The sequence below is a fragment of the Carcharodon carcharias genome, chromosome 5 (genome assembly GCF_017639515.1).
Source record: "Carcharodon carcharias isolate sCarCar2 chromosome 5, sCarCar2.pri, whole genome shotgun sequence".
In the NCBI taxonomy this organism is placed as follows: Eukaryota; Metazoa; Chordata; class Chondrichthyes; order Lamniformes; family Lamnidae; genus Carcharodon; species Carcharodon carcharias.
The window spans coordinates 170,586,800-170,601,873 of NC_054471.1; the positions used below are offsets into that span (position 1 = coordinate 170,586,800).

Here is a 15,074-nt window from a genome sequence, read left to right on the forward strand (position 1 = left end):
GAAGCCATTTCTCTTTGCTATCCTGAGATGAGGAAGTTGAAGGTCTTGTTAAACCACCCCAATATGTTGCCAATATACAAAATTTACGTTAAAGTCATCCAGTTTACTGATATCAGATTTTTTTTTCTGCTGCTTTATTTGGAGTTTTCTTCAGATGTGGACAAATAGTCACCACGCAGGTCTGAGATCAGAGTCAAATCCTGGAGACTAAAGAACTTGCATTGCCTGAGCAACCTACTCCCTCCCAGAACATGGTCAGTTTCCTTTTAGGTAACCCCATCAATCAAGTACCATGTCTAGCGATGAATATTTTTAGAAACAAGGCTTTCCAATCCGGAGGTTACAGAGTGCAAGGAAGCAATCATTGTCATAATTTGGGTTTTCACTCCCATTGGCCTACAGAATTTGGTCTTGTGACAGCCTATTTATTGTACCCTCAGATGACAAAGACACCAAGAGGAATTTTCAAATCCATTCTTTGTGTAATTGACACACAGCAATCAAGAGAATAATAAAACTGGTCTTCTACCAACAAACAAGCCTCCAGAGTGCATGCATTAACAATCACCACAGTCACCTAGTGAGAGGAATCCTGGCTTTAAGGAGCCATTGTGATAGTGGAGCACAGTTTAACACTGCAGATCTGTATCTAGAGGTATTAATCAAAATACTGCTTTGGGTCCACCTGATGTACTGGATCAAAGGTATGATATATTGCCCACTTGCAGCTCCCCAGAGCATCAATACCTAAATACCCAGCAACGAAAAGGCAAACACAATAGTTCTTCGAAAGGAGAGACACTACACCAAAGTCATTCACGTTGCACATATTGAATGCCATACGAAGACACTCTCCTTGATGACCTGCATGATAGGTGATGTGGAATAATGTCAGCAGACAATCAGTTGATCAGTGAATTAGGCAAGAGATTTCACAGTCAACTTGTCAAGATGATGTACATTTATGGTCATGAATGGCTACTCTCGGCTGGCTACCAGTGAATGCTGATGGATTCATAGTTCTTTCAAATCTTAGATGGCTTGCCTGTGGAGGCTAAACAGCCTCGGTTTGGGCAAGAATTTTCCCTCTTGGGTACAGTTAGTTCACAGAACCTCAACTTCTCTCTGAAGTGGTGTAGCTGGGCACTCAACTGTATGAAAACCACTATGAAGAATAACACTTATTATACAGTTCAAGAACCTAGCCCACCATCTTAAACTCAGGGCAGCTATAGATGGACTTTAAGTGCCAGCATTATCAGTGATGCCCATGTTTCAAGAATGCACCATAGCTTTTCTACCTAACATCATGGTAATAAATTTAAAATGGAAATAATCTGCTTACAGTTCCAACTAAAAGGTCCAACTGGTACTGCAGCTTTACAATGATCTTCGCATAGGCTGAGCCTAATCGAAATTATCAATGCATTTTGAAATTAAACCTTTTGCTCCATTCAGCGATGCATTTTGAAATTAAATCTTGCAAACCATTCAGCAATTTTAATATATAATAGGTTGGCTCAATGTATTAAGATCTAATGGGAAATTGTTATTTTTGACAGCTAGCCAAGAACATTGGGAATGCAGCATTGAATGAGATCATGGAAGCTAGTTTGTCAGACGAAACTGCCAAACCTAATCCCAACAGTGACATGTAAGTACACACAATTTTGCAGTTTGTTATGGGAAGAGGCACAGTACATTTGATTCTGAGAAGTCTGCAGGGTTTCCCCTTCATACTTTTTCAGGAATGTATTATTGCAAAGTGTGTTCTACCTTCAATTTTGTTTCAATTTGGCTAACCGTACAAATAATAGGTATGGATAACTCAATAGTCTACATCATCTGAAAGTGACATCTTATTCTTTAAAATTGTTTTTCTGTTCTTGCACCTTTTAATTCCTCTGTGCAAATTGGGATTATGTTATGGATATGCTTGTCACTTTAAAAAAATAATTTTGGCATACATGCAAGACCTTATAGTGTGGGTGGTGAGGGAGAGAATTGGAAGCCAGGCTTTACCTCATGCTTTCCCTACTAAATTAAAAATGAAGTTGTCCTTGATATTGCTCCTTATTTTCATAAGTAAATAAATGAAGGGTGCCCAAGAATTTTTGTATATGGTACTAGTACTATTGAAATCAGAATCAAACTTGATGGGTCATTTATTAGTTTCAGAATTGAGATTTTCAAGTAGGATTACAATAAAATCTTAGTCTTTTGAATTTTGCAATAAAAATCATTTGGCTTCAAAAGGATTGTATGATTAGGTATTCTGAAAACTATTTCATGAGATTTTTTGAATAATTCAGTAAAATTGTCTGAAAAGGTTAAGTGTGCTCTTCCTTGTGATTCTGGAATTTATTCTGGAGAAAGTTGTGTTTTGTATATTATCAATGAGCTTTACATTCATGCTGTGTTTTGCATTTTGAGTAGTTTCCAAATTGCATTTTTCTCCTGATAAGCATTCTTAATTTTTGCATATTTTTCCGATTTCCTTTTTTTTTTGTTTAAATAGATTGCTTATAATGAAACTAGTTTAGCGCTACCCCATGTTTATCTCTTAAACCAGTAACATTTAATTTTCTTTTTCTAAAACCTATATAGGATAAAAATGTGTAATCTCTTCTTTGCGATTTCATTGAGTCCCTGATGCAACACATCAATTGTTTTGGAGGTCTCTGGCCTTGTTTATCTGCAATATTCATTGCTCCACCTTCAGCCTTCACCTTATTCAACCTCATGGGCCTTAAACTCAGTAATTCCCTTCCTAATCCTCTTTGCATCTCTACCTTTCTCTCCTTTAAGTCACTCCTTAAAATTTACCTTTTTGACCAAGTTTTTGGTCATCTGTCCCAATATCTTTATTCCTTATTCTCAAACTTTGATAACATTCATGTGAACCACCATATGATATTTTTATATGATTTGTTAAAGTCACTAAATAAATGGAGGTTGTTATCGTGACATATTTTTCATGGCCCAAACAGTTACTCTTAATTATTTTATTTAAGGAGCACCTTTATTAATTGTGCAAATGAGGATAAGCCCAAACTTGAGTGCTGGCCTATATGGCAATTTTGTTTGATGGATTTATTTAGTATTTAATAAATTATCTTGTCACTGATATTAAACAAGATTTAGACATGGGGAAAATTCTTCTTTTGTAGGGTTGCACGGAAGGACTACATTACTGCTAAATATATAGAACGGAAATATTCGAGAAAAAAGTGTATTGACAATGCAGCCAAACTTAGCTGTCTATGTGATGCAATCAAGTCAAGAGACATCTTCGCATTAATTCAGGTGTACGCTGATGGTGTGGATCTCACTGACCCAATCCCTTTGGCAAATGGACATGTAAGATTTGTTTTAAGACATTATTACTTTCAACCTCCTTTAAAAAAAAATTAGAGGGTATGCTCACTTGTGAGAAAAATTTGAAATCGATCAGTTCGAAGGAAAATATGGAATCGTGTAGAGAAAAATACTCGGGGGGGAAAGAGATCCTTGGTTGTTCCAATGCTGAAAGACAATCATGAATAACAGTTTAAACCGCAGACTATGTTCCAGTCTGACTCACCTGTATAAATTGTTGTTAACTGGTCTCCTGTAATATTCCTCTGAGGTGGCTTGTGGCTACAGCAAAATTGTCATGCTTAGTTGTTATGGTGAAACTGTGACCTCGCTTCACCTGAACATCTAGGGCTACTGTTCAACTACTCAGTATGGAGAAGTGCTATTAAAAAGATGCGTAGGAGTCAACCAGAGGTTATTCTGATGCCACAGGACAAATGCTCCTAAATTGGATGTTACTTGTATGCCCCCATCTGATTTCAAGATTTTCTAAATTATAGGAGTCCAAGTGTGACAATGTCACTTGAGGGGACATGTCAAGGAAATTTTTCTATCATTTGTATTGCAAATTGTAATTCGGAGCCGATCTCCCTGAGGCAGCACTTAGCTTCAGGGAGATCTGTGCGCTCTTTCACGTGCATGTGCGAAAGAGCGCATTCCCAGCTGAGGGAATCCCCCCTCCCCCGCCTGCACAGGGAGTGCATAGTGCATCGTGCATCCTGGCGGACATCACTTTGGGCAGGCCTTAATTGGCCCACCCACGTAAAATGGCGGCTCGGCCCTGATTGGAGCGCCAATCGGAGGCACACCCACCGGTGTCCGCTCCTGCACTCTCTCTCCCCCAAGCGGGGAGGGGGAAGTTTTTCGCTTTAGAAGATTTTTCTTCCTACGTTATCCTGTCTTTAACTTGGTACACCACACATTAAAGCAACAGGAGACCTGGCCAGATTAGAAGACTGCTCCAAAGCTCTAGAAAAGTTATTGTATTAGCTGTTAGAACATGTGTTTATTAAAATTTATCTTCATTTGGCATCATCCCATTATATTTGATAACAAGCTCAGCAAGTAAGAATTGCAAGCTTAAACCATACTGCTTTTCAGCTGATTGTAATTACAGAAAGCATCCTGAATTTGTTACGGTGAATCAACAACTCTGGAAACCTTAAACTTAGCTGGCACTGAAAGGTGTACTTTGTCACAAAACTAGTCAGGATTTGTGATCAATTCCTTATTGAATGCATGAACAGGAATTAATTTACTGAAAATTGAGCCACATAATGATTCTGGTGGTTCAATTATTATTAAGCTACAATCTGAAATGCATACATGTGATGACGCATCAAAAGTTAGTTAATTTTTTGGTAAATCACAGCTTTTTTTCATTCACGGGATGTGGGCCTCATTGGCAAAGTGATCATTTCTAGCCCATCCCTAATGCTTTTGAGAAGGTGATGGTGAACTGTCGTCTTGAACTGCTGTAGTTCATGTGGTGTAGGTACACCTACAGTGCTGTTAGGGAGGAACTACCAGGATTTTGACCCAGCGACAGTGAAGGAATGACAATATAGTTCCTAGTCAGGATCTTGTGTGGCTTGATGGTGATGTTCCCATGCATCTGCTGCCCTTGTCCTTCTAGATGGTAGTGGTTGTAGGTTTGGAAGGTGTTGTCAAAGGAGACTTGGTGAGTTCCCGCAGTGCATCTTGTAGATGGTGCACACTGTTGTCACTGTGCGGTGGAGGGAGTGAATGTTTGTGAATGTGGTGCCAGTCAAGTGGGCTGTTCTGTGTTGGATGGTGTTGAGCTTCTTGAGTGTTGTTGGAGCTGCACTCATCTAGGCAAGTGGAGAGTATTCCATCACACTCCTTACGTGTGCCTTGTAGATACTGGACGAATCTGCAAGCACAGCCAAATGGTTTATTCTAGTTTCTTAGGTGACCATCAGTGATGCAAATTTGTAGCTTAACCAGTATTTCATATCTCTTCAAAAGCTCATTTTATTTTTCCTACGTATTTAAATGCTTTTGTAGATAATTTCCTTTTCTACATGTACTTCTAGGAACAAGGAGAAACTGCACTGCATCTTGCTGTAAGATTGGTGGACAGAACATCACTCCATGTAGTTGACTTTTTAGTACAGAACAGGTCAGCACTTCATGATGAAATACGTTAAAAAAAACTTGCTCTTTTACAAACTAGTAAGTATGATGACGTGGTTATTGGGACTAGGGTCTGCAGAAAATCCATGCTGTAACTTGCTTATGTGCTATTTTAACCACTACTCATCTGATTGTACAGGCAACCAATAGTCAGCCTTACCCAATGATTTAGGTCTTTGACTAACTAGCATATCTAAACCATGAAAGTTTCTAACAAATTGATGACAGCTTTCCAACTTGATGAAGACAGGGGTTGTTAACTGAAAAAGATTTCGATCCTGTAAAATGGTATTGTTGCTGAAAACGCAAGCATTCTTCTAAATGTTTGTTTGACATTGTTAAAAGGAAATTGGCACCAATGCAAGCCAAGTGTTGCACATTGTTCTCAAGTACTTGAATATCATCTTTTGAAATGTAATCCTGCATATGAATTTGTCAATGTTTGGTTCAACAGTGGGAATCTTGATAAACAGACTACCAAAGGCAGTACTGCATTGCATTACTGCTGTCTAAATGATAACGTGGAGTGTCTTAAGTTGCTTTTGAGGGGAAAAGCTTCCATTGAAATAGGTATGTTATTTAAAGTCATGTGTTTCTTTTAATATTGGAAAATCCCTTCTGTGATGACTAGGGCATGCTTTGAAGTCCATATATAAAAACCAAAAATGTTGTAAATATATAGGTCATTTCAAGATTTGAAAAGAGAAAAAAAATGTTTTAGATAAACACCCTTTTTCAGAATTAGAAAACAAAAATGAGGCCAATGAAAATCAAGAGAACAAAAATCTTACAAGTACTTCTGCACATTAAATGTATTATGTTGGGCTCAATCTGACCATAGACAGTATTGGTGTGTATGGACAGTATGGTCAAAGATTGTTTGCATCAAACAGATTCTTAATGGTCATGCGATTTATATTAAATTTTCATTTGTTGTGAATTTGCATTAATAACGCTATTTGATCTAATTGCCTGTCACTACGTCAAAATCAATAGACTTCAAATAAATAACTAAAGCTAACGGAGGCCTTAAAAATTATGGAAGGTTGAGAGAGGGTGACCAATGCAAGGATGTGACTGATGCAAGAATGTTCCCAATAATTGGTAACAAGGTACATAGATTGGATTTATCACTAGAAGAATGAAGGGGAAGCTATTTTTTTTCTCAGCCATTTATTAGAGCATAGAATATATCATCACTAAGTGACTTGAGGCAGAGAGTATAACATCATTTGAAATGGAATTGGATAAGTCATTAAAAAGAAAAAATATAAAAGGTTGCAATAGAGGCAGGGAAAGGAGTGACAGGGATAGCTTCACTTGAGCTGACATAGGCATGATGGCTTGAATGGTCTTGCTTTTTGCTGTGATTGCTATGATTTGGTCATAAACACCCATGAAGAATCTTATTCTGTAGCCAATTTTAAAACAGAAGTCTAACCTTTACTCATTTGTAGCTGCATTGCTCCCCAAAATGCTCCTCAATAACACATGTACATCTGCCTCATTAATTCCTTTTATTTTTTATATTGGATTCGCTTATGAGATTATTACACAAGGAAAATAGTTCAATTTAAGAGCTAACAGTATAAACTGGACAGCCCTGTTTTGTTCCATATCAGTTTGTGAAACCATAAAGAAATCAGTTCATGCAAACATCCGATTGCAACTCTTCTGTGGTTTCTGCAAATGCATCGTGTTAAAATTCTAGCATAAGAGCACTAGTCAAAATGCTGCCAACAAATATTCAGTTTACAACCCCTGATCTGAGCTAAACGCAGTGATTCTGTGTAATTATGGGTTCAGAGAGTCCTGAATATGCAAGGTTATGAAGACATGTTTGTGCAGTTCTCTTTAATTAATTAAATTAAAGAGATTAATCCAGATTTCAGTTGGTCATATGTCAGTGTTACTTAGTTTTCAACTTTACCACTTTGCCAAATGTAAAACTAAAGTTCTCTTATTACTGAAGTTTTGAAAACTGAATTATGTATGTGTTTAGTCTATATCAGCTAATTTAAGTAAGTACTTATATTTAACTAAAAATACGAATTTTAAGAGGCTGTGGTTCATTTTCAGCCAATGAAGGAGGAGAAACTCCACTTGACATAGCTAAACGCTTAAAGCACACACAGTGTGAGGAGGTGGTACGTCCTATATCTACGTATTAAATATTCTAAAATTATTGCAAGATCTCCACTCACATTCATGTTTTGTTTTAAAATAAATGGTGATTATCTTTTGTAGCTTATCCAATCATTATCAGGCAAGTTTAATGCTCATGTCCATGTGGAATATGAATGGCGATTGCATCATGAAGATCTGGATGAAAGTGATGATGATATTGAAGACAAGGTAGGAATTTAACATTCAGTCAAAAATTCTGTTGATATAATTTCTTCGCAATGTTGGAATTTTTTTCAACTTATACTTCCCACCTTAGAAAATGGTAATTAATCAAATTATCTCAATGTTTTAAATGTTGAATCCTAACTTTGATATCCAGTTCAGTTTATGGATCTGTCCATTACATTTCATTCTGGTGTCTACTGACAGTAAAAAGTGAGCTACTACTTGCCAAGGTTTGGATGTTGAATGTAGTGATCCAGTTTTTCTATAATCAGGATTGTGATAACACTTGAGATTTTGAGACATGTGCTCTGAATTTACCTTCAGTTGCCTTTAACATTATTCCCATTAATCTTTCATGCTTGGAAACTTGTTCCAAGCCTAGCCTTTGACATTTATTCCTCTTTCATTTTTGCATCACTTAAGTTATGTAAATTGCTATTAACTTTCAAATTATTCAGTTTGTGCTGATACATGAAGACCAGTATGATTTCTGCATGACTGGTCTTGTAGCCTATTCGTGAACTTCTAGAATTATATTTTGCAATGCTTCAGTGAAACATTTGTCATACATTCCTTCCGTGACAAAATATTTATGTGCTCTCTCACTGCCTGTGATTTATATGCTTTATATGCAAAAAGGTATGTCTTTTATCCTTGGAGTGTATATTCCAATTAAATAATGCAGCTGCAAGCTTTCGTGAGTTTAAAATTGTTAGTTATTCTCATGCACTTACCCCAAATTAATGCAATATCACACGTTTGGCCTCTTACACAATGCTCATGCACACACAAAAATTGGATATAGGTAAAGATAGTGCACTTTTACAGATTACAGTTAATTCAGTCTCTGAATTACATTTCCAATGTCCCTCTTGGCGGGTCTGTGAATCCTTGAATGGATTTGATGATTTAAAGTTGAACTGAGGGTTTTGTAAAACAAAGGGTTCACAGCAGTTTGTGAGGTTTCTTGCAGTCAAATATCTAGGAGGGTGGTTCTCGGGTGAATTTTGAAACTGGAACGGGTTAAGTACTTTGGCTGCTTGATGACTTGCAGCTAGTTTCAGAGTCTGGTTCTCAGACTGGATGACAACTGATGGATCTGCTGGGTCCTGGGGTAATAAAGATGCAGTCCCTGAAACTAGTTTTGATCACATGACCTATGGTTTAACACTTCTGAGGACCACCCAATCTAGTTTGAATGGGGAGGCCATTGTGATACAATGGGAAGTTGATAGTAGCTGTTGAGTTTCGATTTGCCCTTTTGTCCAGTGTGAAACATGGAGACAGTCTGAAAATTCCATAGTCTTTATGTGTCAGCCTATCCTTAAACAATGAGATGTGTGGATTCCACAAATGGCTGTGTGGTACCCTCAACTATGTCCACATTTAATTAGGTATTCGCCAGAGACTTGATACTATCTGCAATTCAAATGCCAAAATCACATGATTTGCAGCAGCCATCTTAACAACTTGTTTGTGTCCAATTTTTTTTATTCTTTCACGGGACATGGGTGTCACTGGCTAGGCCAGCATTTTTATTGCACATCCCTCATTGCCCTTAAGAAGTTGGTGGTGAGCCATCATCTTGAATGGCTGCAGTACATGTCCAATTTATTTTTTTAAAGTATTGACTGAAAGCTCATAATATGACATGCCTATACTGGGCATGGCAATTTACTTGTATCTATTTTTGCTGAAGTTGCTCGCTCTGCTGTAGTTGATAACTTACCCACTGAGGTTTTTAATCAGTGGAACCCCTTGGCTATGGTCCTCTTTCTGACTATTCTTTGACTTCCTCCACTTTAGCCCAAATCCATCCACTTAGCAAGTCTTCCATTCTTTCCCCATTAAAATGGGCAGAATTCTTCGTTCGTCGTCCGACATCATCAGCACACTCGCATGATATTTTGGTCAGTGGGTGCACACGGGAGTTGGCAGTGAGCTCGCTGACAATTAACAGGTCTATTAAGGCCATTAAAGTACCAGTTGAATTAAATTTTTCACTGCCCGCCCAATCTTACGGTTGGCGGGCAGGCGAAAAGTCCAAGCAGCCTTTGGACTTTTCACAAAACCTCATCAGCTGGTGCGATGAAGTTTCATTCAGTGATTTCTTTAAAAAAAAATTTTTTAAATTTTCAAACTTATTTCTAACATGTTCCTGCTTATGTGACAGGGTCACATGAGGGGACGTTATAAACATTTTAAAATTCTTTATTTTCATTGTTCAAAATCTTCATCTCCCTGAGCTTTTCCTGCAAGCATGTGTGAACTTCATGCTCGACTCCCACTACCCCCACACAGGCAGCCTTAATTGGCCTGCCCGCGTGAAATTGAGGTTGGGCCCCAATCACGAACAGCGGTCGGCTTTCCAACCGCTCCCACTCGCCCCCCCCCCCCGCTGAGCCCGCCCGACGAGGGCAAATTTCTGCCCACTGTTTCTTGCATTTCTCCATTTTATCCACCACTGTTGAAGGAAGGCATTGGTTATGTAACATGGTACCTTCTCCAGTTGAGGTCCCCTTTAATTTAGATGTCTTGATACCATCCAAGATTATATTGCTGAAGCAATCTCTTTACTGATGTGCTGAGTACTCTTCAAACTATGATCCGTCAGGGGTAGTTATATCAAAGTATATTAACTTTCCATACCATAACTCAAGCAAGCATCTTAAGAGCCCAGCATTACACTGTCATCTCTCTACTGTGGAAGACAGAAATTAATGCCTTGTCCTTTGTGACTTGTCTTTGCTTAAAAGTGCCAAATATTATATTGCATGGTTAGTGCCAATGATACCATGTGAATTAATGTGTCCAATGAAAGTTCTTAACAAATTTTAACAAATCTATCCTTTTCAGCAATCCAGCCCCAATAGACCTATCAGTTTCTATCAATTATCGTATCAGTCAGGAGCAAACCAGCTTCAGCCTCCAGCTCCTCTTGCAATCTTGCCAAGAGATTCAGCCAACTCCATGAAAGATAAACAGCGGCCATTCATTCCAAGTATGCTGCACAATGAAACATATGGAACTGTACTGAGCTCCAGTCCCCCTCCTTCTGTAACTGATGCTCCTCCACTTCCACCTCGGAATGCAAGTAAAGGTGAGCCACATATATCTGATGGGTATTGGTGATTATTGATTACTTAAGGTCAAGCTCTACTGTAAGATTTGCATGTTTTTATGGTCTACTGTCTGATACTTTTAAACATTTTTTCTCTATTTATAAAGAGCTTTGGAAACTCGTAGGACTAAATTTCAATATGAAGGAGCAGTGTGGGATAAAATTGCTGAAATTGACACCACTTTTGGAAGCCAGTTCCAATCCACTGACTTCCAGGTTTCACTCCAACACATTAGACTGAATGTGTGCCATCCATCAGGAGAGGCTGGTTCCCATTTGCAATGTATTGATTGCTCATTTAGAGCACTGTTGACAGATTTTTTTTAGGTTTAACACCAGGCCCATGTGTTTCCCAGTTTTCCTGAAACACTCCAGTGAAAGCAAAGCTGAAATATGTCATAATTCAGGGGCTTGGTCAATTGGGGAAAATATGGCACTGCACATTCAGCATTCACAGCTATTTACCTGGCATTATGAAAATGTTCACAGTACATTTGCTGAGAGTTGACTCTTTACGCACTGGAGGTTTCTTCTACACTTTCAAGGTTTGATCTATTGCATCAGGATGGGTGCTGCTTATGCTGCCTTAGATTAGACCTCAGAGGAGGACCAAAAACAGCAGCAACCTGCTGGTTACCGACTTCTAGCTGCATAGGAGAGAGGGAAGCAGCAGAGAGCTGCAGCTCCCAGGAGGCCATATCCACCACACAAGGTCTACAGGTAGAGGATTAGCTTCCTCAACATTGTTGGCACAGCAGTCTCAGAAGGCTCAGGGCCTCGTGTTAGGTGGTGGCAGACATCTGTTGACCTGGTCACCATGCTTTACCAGTGACTGCCAAAGTCACCACTGTCAACTTTTTTGTCTCTGGATTCTTTCAGGACTCTGACAGAGATATCTGCAGAATCTCTCAGTCAGCGGCCCATAGAGGCATAAGAAAGGTAATTGATGGCTTGTTTGCCAGGCCACCAATTATGTTAACTTTGCCTGTGATTATGCTAGTCAGAATGAACGGATGCTCAGGTGTGCATGAGCTGCACAGAATCAGGGCACTCGCAAATCACTTGTCAACCACAAGGGTTTTCACTCCTTCAGCTTGCATCCACAAAAAAATCTTAATGCAGGTGTGCGCAAAATTCCCAGGCAGGTACGGTGATGCTTTTTTTGTGGTGGTCCAACCTCTTTGACATTTGCGCAACTCAAAGCAGAGTTACTGGGTGGTTGCTAGGAGACGATGGCATACATGGCTGGTGGCATCTCTCAGAAGTCTGAGGAATGGTACCCAGAAGTGCTACAGTGAATGCTATATGACCACCAAATATGTTATTGAACAAGCTACCATCATGCTGCAGATGCACTTCAAGTGTCTTGACAGATCTGGGTGTGTTCTTCAGTACTCAACAAACAAGGTCCCCAGAATGGACAGTTTGTGCTGTGTTCTGAGAAACATTTCACAGGATTGACCCCTGGAGGTCCTCAACATTGACTCCAGACCCCATGAAGTCTCATGGCATCAGGCCAAATATGGGCAAGGAAACTTGCTGTTCATTACTATCTATTGCTGACTAATCAGTGCTCCTGTATAGTGAACATCACTTGGAAGAAGCACTAAGGACACAGGATATACTCTGGACAGGGAACTTCAAAGTCCATCACTAAGTGTGGCTTGGTAGCACCACTAAAACCATGCTGGCCAAGTCCTGAAGGACATATCTGCCAGATTGGACCTGTGACAGGTGCTTAGTGAAATAACACAAGGGAAAAACATACTTGACCTTGCCCTCACCAATCTACTGTCATAGACAGAATTTGTGTGTTTTCTTATTGTCCGTGATCAAAGTGTTTTGTATGTGAGGTATGTGTATTTTTCCCTCAGAGTGGTTGTCACAATTCAAATAATTCCAGCATTAAGCTTTTTTGATAGTTTTAAAATAAGGAGGTTACTTATTACCCCACATTTGTCCCAGAGGCTTAAATGCAACTCGCCTCACACACTCACTCACACAAGGATTAGATACAGATGAAGGAAAAAACAACAATTACAAAGTATAATTGTGGCATGCCTGTAGTTTCTTAGATGAGTCGATGCTTTTAGTTGAAGTAAAGGTTTTGTAAACAGAGGTTTCTTAGTAAGCGAGGTGATGGGGAGGCGATGGTGTAGTGGTATTGTTGCTGGAGTAGTAATCCAGAGACCCAGGGTAATACCCCGGGGACCCGGGTTCGAATCCTGCCACAGCAGATGGTGGAATTTGAATTCAATAAAAATCTGGAATTAAAGTCCAATGATGACCATGAAACATTGTCGATTGTTGTAAAAACCCATCTGGTTGACTAATGTCCTTTAGGGAAGGAAATCTGTTGTACTTATCTGGTCTGGCCTACATGTAACTCTAAACCCACAGCAATATGGTTGACTCTTAAATGGTTGAGCAAGCCACTCAGTTGTAACAAACCGCTACACAAAAAAGGAATGAAACTGGTCCACCTGGCATCGACCTAGGCACTGGAAACAACAACGGCAGTCGCAGCCTTGTCGACCCTGCTAAGTCCTCCTTGCTAACATCTGGGGGCTAGTGCCAAAATTGGGAGAGCTGTCTCACAGACTAGTCAAGCAACAGCCTGACATAGTCATCCTGGGTATGTCTTGTCCCACCAGCAGGACAGACCCATCAGAGGTGGTGGCACAGTGGTATACAGTCAGGAGGGAGTTGGCCTGGGAGTACTCCACATCGACTCCAGACTCCATGAAGTCTCATGGCATCAGGTCAAACATGGGCAAGGAAACCTCCTGCTGATTACCACATACTGTCCTTCCTCAGCTGATGAACGTCACTTGGGGGAAGCACTGAAGGTGGCAGGGGTGCAAAATTTTCTCTGGGCAGGGGACTTCAATGCTCATCACCAAGAGTAGCTCGGTAGCACCACTACTGACCGATCTGGCCAAGTCCTAAATGACATAGCTGCTAGGCTGGGTCTGTGACAGGTGGTGAGGGAACGAACAAGAGGGAAAAACTCTCATCCTGCCGCAGGTGCATCTGTCCATGACAGTATCAGTAGGAGTGACCACCACATAGTCATTGTGGAGACGAAGTCCTGCCTTCACATTGAAGACACCCTGCCACCGTGCTAAATGGGATAGATTTTGAACAGATCCAGCAACTCAAGACTGAGCATCCATGAAGCGTTGTGGGTCATCAGCAGCAGCAGAGTTATACTTGAACACAATCTGTAACCTCATGGCCCGGCATATCCCCCCACTCTATCAATACCAGCAAGCCAGGGGATCAACCCTGGTTCATTGAAGAGTGCAGGAGGGCATACCAGGAGCAGCACAATGTATAAAAATGAGGTGTCAACCTGGGGGAAGCGATAAAACAGGACTACTTGCATGCCAAACAACATAAGCAGCAAGTGATAGACAGAGCTAAGCGACCCCACAACCAACGGATCAGATCTAAGCTCTGCAGTCTTGCCACATCTAGTCATGAATGATGGTGGACAATTAAACAACTCACTGGAGGAAGTGGCTTCACAAATATCCCCACCCTCAATGATGAAGGAGCCCAGCACAGCAGTGCAAAAGACAAGGCTGAAGAATTCGCAACAATCTTCAGCCAGAATGCAGAGTGGATGATCCATCTTGGCCTCCTCCGGAGGTCCCCAGCATCACAGATGCCTGTCTTCAGCCAATTCGATCACTCCGTGTGATATCAAGAAACGGCTGAAGAAACTGGATACTGCAAAAGCTATGGGCCCTGACAACATTCCAACAATAGTACTGAAGATTTGTGCTCCAGGCTTGCCATGCCCCTAGCCAAGCTGTTCCAGTACAGCTGTAACACTGGCATCTACCCGGCTATGTGGAAAATTGCCCCAGTATATCCTGTACACAAAAAGCAGGACAAATCCAACCCAGCCAATTACCGGCCCATCAGTCTACCTCATCATCAGTAAAGTAATGGAAGGTGTCATCAACAGTTCTATCAAGCGGCACTTGCTTAGCAACAACCTGCTCACTGATGCCAGTTTGTGTTCCGCCAGGGGCACTCAGCTCTTGACCTCATTACGACCTTGGTTCAAACATGGACA

The 15,074-nt window shown here is 40.3% G+C and overlaps 1 protein-coding gene across 1 annotated transcript in view; it reads left to right on the top strand.

Annotated features, from left to right (window-relative positions):
- Positions 1-15,074, top strand: part of asap2a (ArfGAP with SH3 domain, ankyrin repeat and PH domain 2a) — a 207,759-nt gene that overhangs the window by 165,816 nt on the left and 26,869 nt on the right. Inside the window, exons 16-22 of the mRNA XM_041188015.1 lie at positions 1,563-1,654; positions 3,171-3,360; positions 5,415-5,500; positions 5,969-6,084; positions 7,594-7,661; positions 7,762-7,869; positions 10,723-10,966. Coding sequence (XP_041043949.1) covers positions 1,563-1,654; positions 3,171-3,360; positions 5,415-5,500; positions 5,969-6,084; positions 7,594-7,661; positions 7,762-7,869; positions 10,723-10,966 — 904 coding nt within the window. The remainder of the gene's footprint in view (positions 1-1,562; positions 1,655-3,170; positions 3,361-5,414; positions 5,501-5,968; positions 6,085-7,593; positions 7,662-7,761; positions 7,870-10,722; positions 10,967-15,074) is intronic.